At 43.9% G+C, this 19,176-nt stretch overlaps 1 protein-coding gene across 1 annotated transcript in view; it reads right to left on the reverse strand.

Annotated features, from left to right (window-relative positions):
• The window catches only part of LOC129033159 (olfactory receptor 2T8), a 51,602-nt gene extending 37,414 nt beyond the window's left edge, over positions 1–14,188 (reverse strand). The window contains 5 exon segments of the mRNA XM_063670587.1: positions 3,333–3,433; positions 3,529–3,551; positions 6,424–6,654; positions 10,646–10,741; positions 13,634–14,188. Coding sequence (XP_063526657.1) covers positions 3,333–3,433; positions 3,529–3,551; positions 6,424–6,654; positions 10,646–10,741; positions 13,634–14,053 — 871 coding nt within the window. The 5' untranslated portion in view covers positions 14,054–14,188.
• Positions 14,189–19,176: the final 4,988 nt, after the last annotated feature.

Here is a 19,176-nt window from a genome sequence, read left to right on the forward strand (position 1 = left end):
CATTTAGTATACATTCATCTGCCCAGGAGAACGTGGGTACTATGCTGCAGAGATGGGTTTTCTCATTAAGGGGCTTTACACTCTTTCCCTGTATAGTAGTGAAGTCACTATTTAGACATAGTCAGTTTTCATTACTTGGGATAAATTAGATTTTAAAATGAAATTTTAAACAATACTGAATCTATACTGTTTTAAAGAATAATACGATCAGATTGAACAGAATCATGTTTTGTGACACTGCTTATTCCTACATGAAAATAACTGACAATATTTTTGGCTTTATTGACTCACTAATTCAAGCAACTCATCAAATTATCAGCCAATAAATTAAACCAAACTTCTTGTTAATTGATAACTTTGCAGTGCTTTCATATTGATTACTTTTAGGAGGTGGGGTGCTTTCAAATGTTTCATTTTGTCCTCCAAGCAATTTATTTTTAGCATTTTATAAACAAGGAAATGTAAATTTACTGGAACTAATGTTACTCATATCAGCTAATAAGAGATGAACTACAATTTTGAGCCCATAGTTCTAACCAAATGTAGACTCTGTGGGTGGCTGTGACTCTGATACTGCTCATGAATATACCAATCCTCGTTCTTCTGGGCGTGGTGATGCAGGCTCTATGGGTAGCCGTGACTCTGATACTGCTCATGAATATACCAATCCTCGTTCTTCTGGGCGTGGTGATGCAGGCCTCTATGGGTGGCCGTGACTCTGATACTGCTCATGAATATACCAATCCTCGTTCTTCTGGGCGTGGTGGTGCAGGCTCTATGGGTGGCCGTGACTCTGATACTGCTCATGAATATACCAATCCTCGTTCTTCTGGGCGTGGTGGTGCAGGCTCTATGGGTGGCCGTGACTCTGATACTGCTCATGAATATACCAATCCTCGTTCTTCTGGGCGTGGTGGTGCAGGCTCTATGGGTGGCCGTGACTCTGATACTGCTCATGAATATACCAATCCTCGTTCTTCTGGGCGTGGTGGTGCAGGCTCTATGGGTGGCCATGACTCTGATACTGCTCATGAATATACTATCCTCGTTCTTCTGGGTGTGGTGGTGCGGGCTCTATGGGTGGCCGTGACTCCGATACCGCTCATGAATATACCAATCCTCTTTCTTCTGGGCGTGGTGCACTCTCCCACTGAAGGAGACCAGGGAATTTTACCCTAAAATATGGCACCCTGGTATGCCCATTATTTTAAATTAAAGGCCCTTGGAGACCAGCACACACTGTAAGAAGCTTTATTCTAACACTCATTTATCTGCCTAAAGTCCCTGTGTTTTAATTAATTTAGCTCATATTGCAGGAAGACAGACAAGTCTGTCAACACACCTGGATAGACTTTAGTCACAAACCACTGTCTACTTTTCAACACTTTGTCCCAAGCCACTTTATGTACTCCAAGCCCAATGAATCCTCCAACAAATCATTTACTATCTCCCTAAAATCATCCACACCTCCCCATCTCCTTTTCCTCCAATAAAGAAAGGTATATAAGCATCTGTATCCCACTGAGTTATTGGGTAATTATTCTCCTGCAATTCCGCTGTGCTATGAATGTTAAACTTTTTCTATGCCTTTGTTCCTATTAGTCTTTGGTCAGTTGATTTTCAGCAAACATTCATAGGGAAAGAGGAAAGTTTTCCCTTGTCCCCTACACTGTCTCCTTGATAGTTTGGCTTAGCCATGAACTCTCAGGAAGGCCAGATGCTCCAATTCAGCATGGATGCCTTTAAGAGGAGTGCATGCGTCACCATGCCTATGATACTATGAAGTATGTATTTGGTCTACAGTGCAGGAGTCACCATACCTATGATACTGGGAAGTATATATTTGGTCTACAGTCACCATGCCTATGATACTGTGAAGTGTGTATTTGGTCTACATCCTGTTTACTGACATATAGTTCTTAAAATCCTTGAAATTTCCAGAAAGACGAGTGTCTTTTGTAAGCTAATAAGATGACTTGTGGTTGGCGATCCCCCAGAAAGCCCCCCACTGGTTGTGGGTTGCCAGGGGAACCAACCACGTGATTAGAGGCTTGACACTTTCAGTCCTTCACACCACACCCCCACCCACCTCTGAAGAGAGAGGGGCTGAAGGGTGGGTTGATAAACCAATGGCCTATGATTTAATCAATCATGTCTACATAGTGCTTCCATAAAAACCCAAAATAACTGCGTTCATTGGCCAGGCACAGAGGCTCACGCCTGTAATCTCAGCACTTTGGGAGGCTGAGGCAGGCAGATCATTTGAGGTTAGGAGTTCGAGACCAGCCTGGCTAACATGGTGAGACCCCGTCCCTACTAAAAATATAAAAAGTAGCCAGGCATGGTGGCATGCACCTGTAATCCCAGCTACTCAGGAGGCTGAGGCAGGAGAATCGCTTGAACATGGGAGGCGGAGGTTGCAGTGAGCTGAGATGGCACCACTGCACTCCAGCCTGGGCGACAGAATAAGACTTCATCACACACACACAAAAAAGAACTGAGTCCTGAGGACTTCCAGATCGCTGAACACATGGAGGTTCCAAAGGTAGCATGCCTAGAGAGGGCGTGGAAGCTCCGTACCCCTTCTCACAAACCTCGCCCTAGGAATCTCTTCCATCTGTTCATCTCTAGCCTCTGTAACGCCCTTATAATAAATGAGCAAATATGTGTCCCTGAGTTTTGTGAGCTGTTCCAGGAAATTCAGTGAACTCAAGAAGAGGGTTGTGGGAACCCCAATTTACAGTCAGTTGGTCAGAATCACAAGCCACAACCTGTGCTTGCGACCAGCATCTGAAGTGGGGTCAGTCTTGTGGGAGGAAGCCCTCAACCCGGGGAACCTGGTGCTATCTCCAGGTAGATAGTGTCAAAATCAAATTGCATGGAAGGACATCTGGCTGAAGTATCTGCTGGAGAACTGATTGGCTGTTTGCGGGGAGAAATCCCCACACATTTTGGTGACCAGAAGTGATGTGTTGTATTGACTCTGGAAAAGAACTTCTTCCCCCATCTCTTCAATAACCTGCCCTTTTCTATGGCTCCCAGCACCAAGAAGGAGGTAGAGCTCTGTCAGCATGGGTACCAGAGTGAGAAGATGTGGCACAGAAGTCTCCACACCCAGGAACAAACCAACAGCACACTCAAAATAAATTTCTGCTGATCTGGGCCACTAAGACTTTAGGTTCTGTTGGTCACTGCAGCTGACTGGCATAGTGACAAACCACAATACAAGGCAAACCCCAGGCAGCCTAATTCCCAGTCTCTAAGATGCAACTACCTTGGAACTTCCTCAAACCCCAGGCAGCCTAATTCCCGGTCTCTAAGATGCAAACTACCTTGGAACTTCCTCAGCAGCTCCCTCCTCCCAGGGATGCAGCATGCTGTCTTCAGTTCCATGGGGATGTTCTCTGCTTCCAGCCTTGCGACAGCCTTACTTCTGGGAAAAGCACAGAAACCACAGAAGTCAGCAGGGTTCTCCACCAGCTCCTCTGCCTCTCCCAATCCCTTCACCAATTCAGAAAGCACACATACCTGCTCAGGACTCCTCTCACACCCTGAAAAGGAAAGAAAAACACAGTGTGAGTTGGACTCTGAACTGCTTTTCACAGTCAGACTGAGGACACCAAGAAAATTTCCTTAGAAATTACTGCAAAACATTATTAAGATAAAAGTATAGGAGACAATAAATCTCTTTTTTTTTTTTTTCTGAGATGGAGTTTCGCTCTTGTTGCCCAGGCTGCTGGACTGCAGTGGTACGATCTCGGTTCACTGCAACCTCCACCTCCCTGCCTCAGCCTCCCAAGTAGCTGGGATTACAGGCTCCCGCCACCATGCCTGGCTAATTTTTTTCATTTTTTTAGTAGAGACGGGGTTTCACCACGTTGGCCAGGCTGGTCTCGAACTCCTGACCTCAGGTGATCCACCCGCCTGGGCCTCCCAAAGTGATGGGATTACAGGCGTGAGTCACCACACCCAGCCAAATCTCTTTTCTTTAAAGCTATATAAAGTTTAGGTTAATTCCCGCAACACCTATCAATTTAATTATCTTCTGAATTAATAATTCTGCCACTTAGATATTGTAACAAAGTAACATTCTGCATGTAATTCAGATGGAACAGGATAAAATAGATCCTAAGTACTCATAGAATTTATTTGAGGGGCATGCATAGGTTCCTCAAATAAAGACACAAAATGTTTCCCTAAATGTCTTTATAGGAATTATAAATTCCTAATTCTCTGAACCAACATACCAGAGCTATTACTATGAGTAGGTTATCTAAGTAGATTAATAAAGGAAGCCTTTAATAACTAGTAACATTATTTTCTCAAAGTAGATTATTAAATAAATATATCTGTGATACATTTATTATATTAATAATTGTATTTGGGATACATTTCCCCTCTCCCCTTAAAAACAGTCACCAGTCAGATAAGTTTTAATGGCGTAAAAGCAGGGGAATAATTTGTTTTACCGTGTATGGGAATGTCAGGCCTTGGTCTTGGCCTTCAGGGGTAAAACGTAGCTTATTAGTACCAGGGAAGAAAGGGAAAGGAAAGTATAAAAATATACAGCCTGCGCAACACAACCAAGCCTCATCTCTACTAAAAACTTTTTTTAAATTAGCTGGGCATGGTGGTGCACACCTTTAGTCCCAGCTACTCGGGAGACTGAGGCTGCAGTGAGCTATGACTGAGCCACTGCACTCCAGCCTGAGTGACAGAGTGAGATCCTGCCCTTATAAAAAAATAGATAGATAAGATACCTCATTTAAGAATATGTCCTCCCATGCCAGGTGGGGTGGCTCATGCCTACAATCCCAGCGCTTTGGGAGGCCAAGGCAGGCAGAGCAATAAATACTACTGTTGAAATTGTCAAGCCGGGCACAGGGGCTCATGCCTTTAATCCCAACACTTTGGGAGGCCAAAGTGGGTGGATCGCCTAAGGTTAGGAGTTCAAGACCAGCCTGGCCAACATGGCGAAACCCCATCTCTAGTAAAAATGAAAAAAAAAAAAATTAGCCAAGTGCGGTGGCACATGCCTGTAATCCCAGCTACTCAGGAGGCTGAGGCAGGAGAATCACTTGAGCCAAGGAGGCAGAGGTTGCAGTGAGCCAAGATCACACCACTGCACACTGCACTCAGCCTAGGCAACAGAGCGAGACTCCGTCTCAAAAAAAAAAAAAAAGAAAAGAAACTGTCAAATTTCTTGTGTTTTGCTGTCTGCTATTTGGAAAATTAATTCCTTTCTGACTCTTAGTTTGCTAACAAGGAAATGAGCATAGTAATAATAATAAAATATAAATTTAATATATATAAGATAAAATGAGACAAATTAAATGGTTTTATAAATTCATTTAATGGTCCCCTGCCTCATAATCAGTACGTTTAGTCACTGTACTTGCAAAAAGTATACAGACAGTTAATGTGATTACTTATATTCATGGTACTTTCAGTGTCTAGAACTGAGTCAGAAAAGGTGGAATCTGTGGGTCAGCTGTTAAATGAGAATGTGAATCACTTAGTTTAGAATCCCCTGAGTGAGTCATTGGGGAGGAGATAGAAGTCGGCCCTGATAAATTTCTGTTGCCATTGGTTCTATCAAGAAAACATGGACCCATCAACACCTTTGGCTTTCCCTGTTCACTTGGGATATGATGTCTTCACAGAGGATTAAAAACAAAGATTTCCTTTCACTGTTATTCGTCTTTCTGCTCTCTAATCCCAAATAGACTGGGAGGAAGCTGCACAGGAGTCCACGTAATCCCTCCTCACCATGCCTGGAACAGGCATGCAATGTGGGCCAGGAAATCAGTGTTTGCTTTACAATCCAATATAACAATTTCAAGCTGGACAATTTAAATCATCATTCATCCTTCTGGCCAGTGACACTGAAATGTGTTATGCAGGCTTTCTGGGTTAGCCATCCCTAAAAAACAGCAATGCTATCATGGACAAACTGACTCTGAGGTTTTAGGAATTCTCAGCCAGCAGAGTGTCGCTTGTCCTTTTCCTAGCTGTTTAAATTTTCAGAAATCATTAATTTTAAGAATTCTTTAGTCCTTAAAATGAACTATATGCTGTTTGTTTGTTTGTTTGTTTTTTGAGACAGGGTCTTGCTATGTTGCCCAGGCAGGTCTCGATTTCCTTGGCCCAAGCAATCCTCCTGTCTCAGCCTCCCTAATAACTGGGACTACAGGCATGTGCCACCATGCCAGACTCAAACTATGTGATTCTCTAGAATCGCATAATTCTGATGCCAGGAATAGCTTCTGAGTAAATTCTAGGGTGTTTAAGCTGCCTTCTGAGTAAATTCGAGGGTGCCCTTTTCCTAAACAGCATAAACGCCAAAGTGTCTCTGAAAGCCACTGTACTAGTCTCTGTCACCTCAGTCTCACATCTGCCTGCTTTTCTGGCACCCGGCCTCACCTCCAGCAGACCCAGGGCCGGGCGCTGGCACCTCTCCTGCAGCTCATCTGCCAGCTCCTTCAGGGCCTTGCTCTGCTGGACCAGCCGGCTCTTGCTCTCCCGCAGTCTCTGCAGCGTCGTTCGCTCCTCGGCCTCCAGCCGCCTCAGCTGCCGTTGCTCCTCCTGGGCCAGAAAACCACGATGCTTCTCAAACTCCAATCTGAAGCGCTGCCGCTGCATTTCCACTTTCTCCTGAGGTGACACAGTGGATCACATCATCAGCGCTTGACCTCCTGAAGCCATGTACTGGACAGTGCTGGAGAAGGCAACGTCCAGAGTTCCCTGGGCTCCGTAACTCTGTGGACTGACTGGCTGCGTTCTAACAACATGCACAGACTGGAGTCCATTCATATAAGAAGTAGCCCAGGAGAGTTTTCAAACTAAGTTTAAAAAATACTGTTGGGCTGGAATTCCCATTTTGCCACAGGCTTGGGGGCAAGGCACTTTTATATTGAAGTTTCAGTACCATATACAAAATGTGAGGTTTTGGGGAGGTTGAGGCAAGAGGATTGCTTGAGGTCAGGAGTTCAAGACCAGCCTGGGTAACAAAGCAAAATGCAACCCCATCTCTAAAAAAATTAAAATGAACTGACCGGGCATGGTGGTGAGCCCTGTAGTCCCAGCTACCTACAAAGCTGAGGTGGGAGGATCACTTGAGTCTAAGAGCTCGAGGCTGCAGTAAGATGTGATTGCACCACTGCACCTCAGCCTGGGTAACAGAGCAAGACTCCATCTCTTAAAAAATGTGGGGAAAAAGAAGAGTATGTGGATTACAGTTAAATATCTATTAAACTACAAGAACAGTGATTAGCAAAGAGCAGTCACACAACAGAAGTTACTATTTACTAGTAGATTAGTCACTAGAACCACTAGAAACAACTGAATTATGAAGAAATGTTAGAAATCTAGAATTGTTTGAATAAGAAAAGGCTGAGGGATGAGAAAATATGAATGCTGTTTCATAATATGGTAATAGTGAACACAACGATAAGCCTAACATTCTCTACAAAGCCAAGAAAGAACTAAGTGATGCTCAGGCCACTGATTTCAGAGTTCACATCAGGGAATTAATCCCAGTTTCTACCTGAATCTCACATCTTCAGTTTCTGAATAGTCCTAAGGAACATACTTTGTCCCAGGCTTAGTTTCTAGATTTTCTTCTCTCAAGGTAAGTATATCGAAAAACTAACTTTAAGCTGAGTATGAGAGGCAAAGTATTCCCTCAAAGTATCTATACCTCCCATTCTCTGTCCTGTTTTATCGAAATTTTATTTTTTGTATATATTCATGGGGTACAAATGCAGTTTTGTTACATGTTATACAGCCTTGTAGGTGAAGTCATTTGCCTGGTTTTTTTTTTAATCTTTTTTTTGAGACAGAGTCTCGCTCTGTCACCCAGGCTGGAGTGCAGTGGTGCGATCTCGGCTCACTACAACCTCCTCCTCCTGGGTTCAAGTGATTCTCCTGTCTCAGCCTCCTGAGTAACTGGGATTACAGGCACACAGCACCATGCCCAGCTAATTTTTGTATTTTTAGTAGAGACAGGGTTTCACCATATTGGTCAGGCTGGTCTCAAACTCCTGACCTCATGATTGGCCCGCCTCGGCCTCCCAAAGTGCTGGGATTACAGGCATGAGCCACTGTGCCCAGCCTGTTTGCCTGTTTTTAAACATGATAACTTCTTGCTTTGACTAAAAGGCATAAGCTATCATCTTTTTAAACTAAATATCCCCTAAGACTTAACTCCTTCCTTCCATTTTCCATCTCTACCTCCTTCTACCATTTTCTAAATCACCAGATTCAGAAAACTTCATCTTCTTTCTGAAATCAGCCAAGTCTGAATTCCATATGCTGATTCCTGAAAGTGTAACTCATGTAAATATGAGAAGCTCTCTTCATATCAGAGGCTGTGCTGTCGTGGGGTGGGGCAAATAACCCAGCCACTAGAAAAGAGTAGAGTCATACCTGGGGCATGAGGGGGGGTGTGGTGGGAAGCGATTTGCCTGCAATTCATCTTCCTTTCACACCACCCTCTTGAGCACAACTATATCTGCAGTAGAGAAAAAGGAAAGGTTGTTTTGTAGTATTTAGAATAAGTTTTGACCAAAAATGTGTTTGCTGCATTTGGCTCACATGGATACATTCTCGATGGTAATGATCATGCAAGTTTACTTGGCTTAGAACAGGGATCTCAGTATCATCCCTACTTAAGAATAATCTGTAGAGGGCTTAAAACATGCAGGAACTCAGCTCTCCGATATGGGGATTCTGATTCTACAGATCTATGGTCAGGCCAGGATTGAAAACAATTGACTTGTATTTCAGCCTGAAAAGAACAAAAATTATCAATCAATATTACAATATTAAATAATGTACATCCTACCACTATGTACATTATAGGCAAGTAACGAACATTATTTAAGATTGTAAAGCTTTGTTCTTGTTCTTTTTATCTCCATTGCCACTACCCAATCCAAACTATGCTTTACTAGCTTGATCTCACTGCAGAACCCACTGCTATATCCCTATCACCTAGAATTGCATCTTATACTGTCACTACTAGTTTAAAAATATTTGTTAATAATATTGATAAACAAGTTTGTCAGTATCAACATTAATAAGTTTAAATATTTCTTCACACATCTGAGTAACGTTAGGTACTAATGTTATTAACATCAATATTATTTAATATTGATAACTTTTATCCTTTCCTATCACTATCTACATCATTTACGTATAATGTACATTTTTCTTTTCTTTTTTTTTTTTTTTTGTCTGAGACAGAGTTTCACTCTTGTTGCCCAGGCTGGAGTGCAATGGCACGATCTTGGCTCACTACAACCTCTGCCTCCTGGGTTCAAGCGATTCTCCTGCCTCAGCCTCCCGAGTAGCTGGAATTATAGACATGTGCCACCACGCCCGGCTAAATTTTTTTTGTATTTTCAGTAGAGACGGGGTTTCTCCATGTTTGTCAGGCTGGTCTCGAACTCCCAACCTCAGGTGATCCACCTGCTTCGGCCTCCCAAAGTGCTGGGATTACAGGTGTGAGCTACCACGCCTGGCCTTAATGTACATCTTTCTTCTGGGATAAGTGTTATCTTTTCTTATCCATATGTATATATATTGTAATCTAGTAATATAGTAAATATAGAAAAATGTAGTTTAAAAAGTCTTTATGTAATATCTGTGTAAAGACAGAGTATAAGACTAAATTTTCAAAGAAAACAAGAAGGAAATAATTTTAAATACATAGAGTGATCAGAAAAGAAGGGTTATTTGGAAAAGAAGAATAGGAATATTCTGTAAAGTATAACCTATTATATATCATATTATAAATACATTAAATGAATATATAGAACTATACACACAGTTTCTATATATAGTTTCTCAATCTTGACGCTACTGACATCTTGAACAGATCATTTTTTCCTCATAAAATATGGGAACTGTCCTGTGGACTACAGGGTGTTCAGCTGCATTCCTGCCTCTACTAGATGACAGGTGCACTGCACCCACCCTTCCTCAGTTGTGACATCCAAAAATATCATCTCCAGAAATTGCAAAATGTTATCTTGGGGGGCAGGTATCGCCTCAGGTTGAGAATCACTGTGTGTGTGTGTATGTGAATCACTGTGTGTGTATGAATCACTCTGTGTGTGTGTACACGTGTGCACGCACATGTGCATGAATGAAACATGGAATAAAAAGAGCTAGTGAGGTATAAAAAATGGAATATGTGTATGTATAGATGATAAAAAAAGGCTGAACATTCAGATTATTTCCCTGTATATAAGATGATCACCTTGGGCTACACTTCTTCTGTTACAAAGTTGTGAAATATTCATTATTTCATTCACCTAATACATATTTTCAAACTAGTAGTGACAGTATAAGATGCTATTCTAGGTGACAGGGATACAGCAGTGGGTTTTGCAGGAAGATCAAGCTAGCAAAGCTATTTAATTATAATTTGGATTGGGTGATGGCAATAGAGACAAAAAGAATAAAAATGAACCATATCATTTGAGGGGACGGGGATGACCCAGGATGGCTCTGAGGTGCTCTTGGGCATATATGGAGATGGAACAAAAGTGCTGGAGAATGGAAGATGGTGGAAGAATTACTGACCCAAATCTGGATCCTTCAAACAGGCAAGCCTCCTAAAGCCCCAACATGGTCTTACCTTCCAAATGACAGTCTTTTTTCCCACGTTGGCCTCCTGAGTCAAGGCGTCCTCCAACTCTTTCCTCACAAGTTCCAGAGCCATCTTGAGCTTTACCTGTTTAGGAAGATATTTCAAAGCTGTTACAGATGCCTTCAATCTGTACTTAACGTCACACAGATGTGTGAGGAAATACAAAGATCAACTTAAACAGTCCCTAGAAAGCACATAAAAATGTTCAATGTCATTAAAAACTAAACATAAATATACTTAAGTTTTAGTGTCAGGGTCTCGCTCTGTCACTCAGGTTGCTGTGCAGTGATGCGATCATGGCTCACTGCAGCCTCAAATTCCTGGGCTCAAACGATCCTCCCACCTCAGCCTCCCAAGCAGCTAGGACTCCAGGCACACATCATTACATTCAGCTAATTTTGTTTTCTGTAGAGATGGGGTCTTACTATATTGCCCAGGCTGGTGTCAAACTGCTGGCCTCCAGAGAGTCTCCCATCTTGGCCTTCCAAAGTGCTGGGATTACAGGCGTGAGCCACCATGCCTAGCTCCTTAAATGTACTTTAATACCAGATACAATCAAATATTTACCTAAAAGTATGCTCACTGCATTGTTATATACGATAGCATAACTTAACTAAAACATTAAAGATAGGGGAGAAAAAAATTATGTTAACTGGACAGAATTAAAATAAGATGTTACAGAATGTTTAATGACAAGAAATACAATGATAATGTCCAATAAATAAATATATTTTACAAAACAACATTAATTTTGAAAAAAACATGTGCTGGTAATGAACATATTAAAACTGGGCTGATGTAAATGAGAATGATATTAGATGAAATATCATCTACTGGTGTTTGGATGAAAAGTGATGCTATTATATCTCTCTATATTTCAACTTCTTGAAGTTATTGGTTACTTCATGATAAAGCATAGGTTTATTATTGTAGTATTAGTAGTAGTATTAGGTCAGAAGGAACTTGGTAGGTTATCATATTTTACATGAAAAAATACAATATGTTGTAAACCTTACAATGAGTAGAAATACAATGAGAACTAAATCTTCCTTCAATGATAGGGCCCTTGCTAGAGGTAAATATGTGTATTTTATTTACAGAAAACACCCACAAAGATACATACATAAACAGGATTTTAATTAAAAAATTCTATTCCCAAAGTTACTCAATAAATCCTACATACACACCAATTGTTTTTAAAAGGAGAATATTATAATTGTTATACACAAAATAACAGTAGAATTCATGATACCATTTGACCCAGTGGGGAAAGTGGCATGTGTTTTGGTGTTTACAAAGAACGAAGCACTTTGACACTTGTAGATAGAGAAAAGCTCCCTCAGGCCAAAGAAACTGTCAGCAAAAGCAAGGAGATGTGGCACAGTTAGGAAAACAGTGATTCAGCTAAATTTGCTGGGTTTCCTGGCTAGTTAAGACAAGAGAGCTATGGAAACATAACTTAGAGCCCTAGAAAGCTTTCACTGACAGGCTCAGGAGTTTAGATAATATTTATTTGGTATTTAACTGAAGAACTACTGAAAATACAGAGAACATCTTTAGAAATATTACACTAAAGGCTGGGCTGCCTGTAACACCAGCACTTTGGGAGGCCAAGGTGGGTGGATCACAAGGTCAGGAGTTCAACACCAGCCTGGCCAACATGGTGAAACCCCATCTCTACTAAAAACACAAAAATTAGCCGGGTGTGGTGATGCGTACCTGTAATCCCAGCTACTCGGGAGGCTGAGGCAGGAGAATTGCTTGAACCAGGACCCAGGAGGCGGAGGTTGCAATGAGCCGAGATTGTGCCACTGCACTCCAGCCTGAGCTACAGAGCTACACTCCGTCTCAAAAAAAAAAAAAAAAAAAAAAGGAAAAATGAAAAAGAAATATTACACTACCAATCCTCTGTCTGGTACTTTCTGGATTTTTTTTTTTAAAGGTAAGAACATACCAGAAAAGTTTAGCTAGAAATTACCTAGTACCTGTATCTCACAAATGACAACGAAAATCAGAAGAACTACCAAGAGAGATATTGATAGGTCCAGAAGGAAGGGGAAAATATACTAAACCTTAATTTAAAACAAACAAAATAAATAAATAAAAATGTTAAGAAAGCTAGTATTTGCAATGCACTACAGCGCAACTGATAGTCCTTTGGTTAAATATGTCAGTAAAGACGACTTAGACCTCCTCTGTGCTGGCAGTTGTTCTACATGCTGGGATTCAAGTGTGTTCAGAAAACATCCAAGAACTTTTGAAGTGTACCAGTAGGCAGAAATCTACACACAATTTCACAGATGCCACTTTGGGGGCCAAATACTTCTATTTTGTTTTTCTTCTTTCTCTTTTAAGCTTCCCGGGCTACACCCCAAATGAAGCACCTCTTCATTGGGGATGTTCGAATCCTAAGTCCCCAAATCCCTGCTGATGGAAAGTCATCCGCTCCTACTTCAGGAGGCACGTGCACCTGAGCTTTGGAGGGGTCGCAACCCGTGCCCAGATCGACACTCTTCTTAACAACGCCCAAACCCGAGGGTTGCTTTGGTGACAACACTCATTTAATATAAACACTGTGCAAAAGCAAAGCATTGCACAAATGAGAATTATTATGGCAAGTTTACGATATAGACGTACAATCGTTACCACACAGCCCTCCCGACCAGAGCCCAGCTGAGGGACCAGACTATCCACATCGGGAAAAACCAGCGCAGCGCGAGTTCGAGGACAGGAGAGTGCTTGGGGGAGGGGCGGACGGTGTAAAATAATGGGCGTGTGTCGCAAAGGGGGTTACCCCAGCCAAGGCAAAGAGACCCACACTGAGTGAGCCGCGTGGGCGGGGGGGACGGCACGGGGCGGAGGGGAGCGGCCGTGGGAGCCGCTCAGGAGACGGGTGGCCTCGGCGGCTCCGCTCCGGACTGTCGCCCGCTTCCCGGTCACCGCAGCGCCCGCAGCCAACGCCCGGGGGCGCCTCACCTGGTAGCGGCCGGCGGCCTCCTGCAGCGGCGCCGTGCGGTGCGTCCTGTGCTCGGGGCCGGCGTCGCACACCCAGCACAGCGCCGCCTGGTCCTCCTCGCAGAAGCGGCTCAGGTCCTCGCCGTGCCGCGCGCATCGCCGCGCCCCGGGCCCCGCGCCCAACCCCAGCCGCCGCACGCTCTCCACCAGGCCCGCCAGCTGCCGGTTGGGGCGAAAGCCCGCGGGCCGGAAGGGGCCCCGGCACTGCGGACAGGCGTAGACGCCGCCCTGCGCGCTGTCCGACTTCTCGCAGAACTCGGAGATGCACCTGAGGCAGAAGCTGTGGCCGCAGTCCACGCTGACCGGCTCCTGCAGGAAATCTAGGCACACGGGGCACCGCGCCTCCTCAAGCAGCCGCTCCCCGGGCGGCGCCGAGGCCATGACCCGCCTCCCGGATGGCTGCGCTCCTGGCCGCCCGCACTGTCGCCCCTCGCGGTCTGCACAGGGGGAGGAGCCCACGCCCCAGGAAAGCAGGCGCCGGTGGGTGGTGTCCGCTGGCTTCAGTTCAAGAGCTCAGACGAGCCACACCCGGTGAAAAGCCACCACTCAGGCGCTGCCTACGTCGGGGATAAAATTTAACGTTATGGTTCCCCCCACCCTCCCCCCGCCACACACACACCCAGGAAACTGGGCATTTCTAACTGGAATCCCTCGTCATCTCCTATTTTCACTGTCAGTAGATTTGGAGAATTGCTAAATTCCCTCCTTCCTTCCATCTTTGTTTGTTTGTTTGTTTTTGTTTTTTTGAGAGGGAATCTCGCTGTCACCCAGGCTGGAGTGCAGTAGCGCGATCTCGGCTCACTGCAGCCTCTGCCTCCCGGGTTCAGGCGATTCTCCCGCCTCAGCCTCCCTAGTAGCTGGGATTACAGGCGCCCGCCACCACGTCCAGCTAATTTTTGTATTTTTAGTAGAGACGGGGTTTCACCATTTTGGTCAGGCTGATCTTGAACTCGTGACCTCAGGTGATCCTCCCGCCTCGGCCTCCCAGAGTGCTGGGATTACAGGCGTGAGCCACCGCGCCCAGCCTCCATCATCATTATATAGATTTTGTGCAGATTTCTGGGGTACCAGTGCAGTTTTGTTACATGGATACACTGCATAAAGTCTAGGCTTTAGCGCAGGCGTCACTGTAATCGTGTAAATTGTTCTCATTAGGTGATCTCTCATCCCTCGCCCGCCTTCCACCCTCCGGTCCCCTTCCATTGTTTACTGAGCTACTCCATGGTCCTCTCATCCCATAATCGTTTCTTAAAAGCCTTTCCCCCTTTATATGGCATAATCACTTTTTAAATTTTTTTTCCAAACTGCATTTTTTTCTCTTGCACTAATTACCTCTTGATGAAGAAATGAGACACCGCCTGACACGGGAAGATGCCTGCATAGGTGTGTATAACTATAGGTTTACAGCCCAGCCAAAAATAATTCTAAATATTTAAATAAATATCTGGCCTAGTTCAATGAGGGTCCTATAAGGAATACACACGTGTTGTAGGATTGTTGCAAAGCCAGTCTTGGAGATGACAAAGCTATAGAGATGCTCATCAGAAGGAATAATTCAAGCTTAGCCTCTCAGTGCTGTACCTGTCAGATGGGGGAGGCTGAAACAGGAGCAAAATGATTTGACAGAGTATTTTACTTCATCCAATGGGAGGCTGAATCAGGATAAAGTATATTAAAGTCTCTAATGTCATCCAGAAAGTCGACAAGTCTGGGGCAGTGTCTGCATCTGTGCAAAATAACTTTAGTATGGTCGAATTTGAAGTGATGGTGGGGTGTGCCTCTGGCAAATCAATCTGTCTCTGAGCACACATTGTGTCTGTTTGTAGCCAGGAGTCTCAGACATTGCACCAGGTACTGAAAACACACATGTTAAGGAAAAGAGGTAGGACCCCATTTCTCAAGGAGCCTTAAGATCAACTAGAAGAGGTGGATACGAAATCATGCAAACATATAATTACAAACCAATAACTGCAAGGAAGGTTGCTCACCAGTCCTGCAGGAATATACCTGAGGTCTCTGAGCTAACCTCTGATAGGTGAACACAAGCTGGCCAGCAGGAAGGGGGGCTCCGCAAAGCTGTTCCCCCAGAAGCCATGAAGGGTACAAGGTAAACTTCAGCAGGTGGGAGTAAGACATACCCAGATGACACTGAGAAGCCAGGCAGGCTGGCAAGTTGGGCCAGAATATGGTGGCAGCAGATAAGGCTGCAGCAAGAGGAGGGGCCAGATGACTCAGGTCCTTGGGGATCCTGTGGGGTTTGTGGGTCTTTATTATAAGGACAAACTCTTGGGCTGGATCTCTGGTGACAGCAAGAGCAAAGGATTTTGAGGCCTTCTGCCTAAAGGTTAAGTGCATAATTAAAGTGAATAGATTCTTGGAGAACACACATGGATCTGTATTAGCAAAACATTAAAGATGTGACATTAGAGAAAAAAGCTAAAGAGCAGAAGGCTTAGCAAAGAAAAACAGACTCTGGCTCCAAATTAAGGGCTGTGGCACTTGCTAAGAAGCTTGAGGCAAGCTGTGCTGCGTTTCTGCCCTGCATTTCTTCTGACATGCAGTGAAGAGGTGTTAGTGTCATTCGTATAAGGCCTTTCAGAGTATTAAATGAGCTAATAGATAGTAGACACTTAATATAGGTCCTGGCATGTTGGAAATACACACACACACACACACACACACGTATATATATTGAGACAGAGTCTTGCTCTGCTGCCCAGGCTATAAGGTAGTGCCACAACCTGACTCACTGCAGCCTCTACCTTTCAGGCTCAAGTGATCCTCTCACCTCAGCCTCCCAAGTACCTGGGACTACAGGTGCCCGCCACCACGCCCAGCTAATTTTTGTATTTTTTGTAGAGACAGGGTTTTGCCATGTTGCCCAGGCTGGTCTCAAACTCCTGGGTTCAAACAGTCTCCCCACCTTGGCCTCCCAAAGTGCTGGGATTACAAGTGTGAGCCACCTTGTCCAGCCATGTAGCAAATATATTTAATTGAAGAGAAGGAAATGAAATAGCAAAGTGAATGGAAGGATGGTGAGTCAAAAGGTAAGCTACATTAGGAGGAGAGATTTTTCTATTTTGTTCACTGCTCTATCCCCAGGACCTTGAAGAGTAACTGGCACAAATGGACACTCCACAAATACTAACTGAATAAACAAGTTAATAAGTGAATGAACAGAATTAGCACAGTTTATCATAGGAGCTAATGAAAGAGGGAAGCTCAAAGATGATTATATTATGTCAAATGTCAAATCCATGTTTTTCTGCATTTAACATATATGATCTTGCTCTGGCTTTCCATAACTCTGGCAGATGCTGGAGCATTTTTCTATTTTGCAGGCATAATGAGACACAGTAAAACAATACATTTCCTCAAATGTATGGGCCAGTTGATAACTAGGGTCACTTAAATTCAGATTTCCTAGTGCCTATGATCCTAAGGAAAGGCCCCTGGCTTCTGATGTTGGGGGTCACTGTGGTTTTCAGGAGGGTGTGACGGAGTGGGCGAACTCACTTCTTCCCCTGCTGGTTCTAGAGTTGCTGAGCTTAAACTGTTTTGTCTCTGACACTGGTTGACTAGGAATGACATCGGTACCATTGTTCTTAGAAACACACATTTCCCTTACAGCACATCCATGCAGGTAAGTCGTGGACTGGATTATATCTAGATGTCATTGTATTTACAAATGCTATGTGGAGTGCCTAGCCAGGCAGTTTCTGGTTTAATGGGAATACTCTAACTTAAATTTGTATTTTCTCATGAGCTTTCTTTTGGGGTAAATAAAGCACCTCTTTGTTTATGCCAATATGACCAAATTCTAATGCACCCCACTCCTTAATTTATAGGCTAACTCCACCCTCTGACTCACTTACAGGTTGCAGAGTTGCAAATCTTTTAGCTAATACCACCCGCAACCATCCTCCTCTAATATTCCTCTTCAGTTGTGTCCTGCCTTCTGTGACATCATTAAAATATGGGATCTGCCGTCATCTGATCGTTATTCCTCCCTGCTCTTTTTTGTAATTTCTTTGGCATCATGGCTTTGGGCTCCTGAAACCATTTCTTCAGGACAGCAATATTTTCTTCCCTACTTTGAACCCTTTTCATGGAGTTTCTCAGCTCTCCATGGCCAAACCCTTTGCCTCAGCTTTGGGGATTCACAATCTCCTAGCTCCATAGCCCCCAAATCAGCCCCATTTGTTACCAAAACACCAGGAGTTTGGTCTAGGTCCTGCTGCTCTCCACACAGAAAGCCAATCACTGAGACAACGATTATTGCCAAAGAAGAAGCTTTTAATCAGGTGCTGCAGCAGAGGAGATAGGAGCTCAGTTTCAAATCCATCTCCCTGACTGACTAAAATTAGAGGCTTATATAGCAGCAGGGAAGAAATATAATACGGTGTGGAAAAAGAGGAACTAGGGAGGGGTAAGGAAGCAATCATGTTGAATAAGTGGACTGGACTGGCATCTCATTATCTGGTTGAGATGACCTGGGGTGATCTGATAAGTTTCAGTTCTTTGTTACTTTACTTTTTGAGAGGGCTGGTGGTCCTTTCTTGAGGAAGGAACTCAGATAAAACAAAAGTAAGTTTCAAGCTCTAAGACCAGAAGGGTCAAATTCTCTCTCTGTATGTGTGTGTGTGTGTGTGTGTGTGTGTGTATGTCTATAGGACTATTGGGTTGGCAAATTCACAATGCCAAAAATAAAAGCACAGCCCTCAAGACTAGCAGCCGCTGACTCAGCATTTCCTCCCTGCTTCTGGCTTTAAAAGGACCTCATTCACGCAACTGAACCCTGCATTTTTTTCTCTTTTTCTTTTTTCTTTTTTTTTTTTGAGACAGAGTCTCGCTCTGTCACCCAGGCTGGAGTGCAATGGTACGACTTCAGCTCACTGCAACCTCTGCCTCCCGGGTTCAAGCGATTCTCCTGCCTCAGCCTCCTGAGTAGCTGGGATTACAGGCACATGCCATCACGCCTGGCTGATTTTGTACTTTTAGTATGGCTGGATGTGGCTCCCACTCAGGTGGCAATGCAGAGAGAGATAATGGCTAATTTTGTATGCTATGCCAGTTTAGCTTTTATTGGTAGGCAATGGATATCAATGACACTCATAATTATCACCACTGGATGTGATACATAGACCCTACTTTTCTCTTTCCCAGTAGTTGCCAGCATTGACATCCTGTGGATTACTGTGAATTAGAGGCTTTGTCTGTCCGAATGATGCTCTAGGGTGGCTGGGGTGGCTGGAATGGGAAAGCAAAGTTGTGGGGTTTTCTGATAGCCTTTGGAGGCAGCCCAGATCCAACTGTATTTGCATAGATCGCATTGTTCCAGCTGACAGATGCACAAACACCCATAGTAGGCCTCTCTAGCCACTTCTCCAAGGAAAGCCCACAAAAGCTCTCCAATGAGTTTGAAGTGATCCCTCAACACCCCCTTGCTATCTCTATTCTGTGTAAAATGAGGAGGAGAAGGGCACTGAGGCATTTTTCCAGAT

This window comes from Pongo pygmaeus, chromosome 1 (assembly GCF_028885625.2).
Source record: "Pongo pygmaeus isolate AG05252 chromosome 1, NHGRI_mPonPyg2-v2.0_pri, whole genome shotgun sequence".
Classification (NCBI taxonomy): Eukaryota; Metazoa; Chordata; class Mammalia; order Primates; family Hominidae; genus Pongo; species Pongo pygmaeus.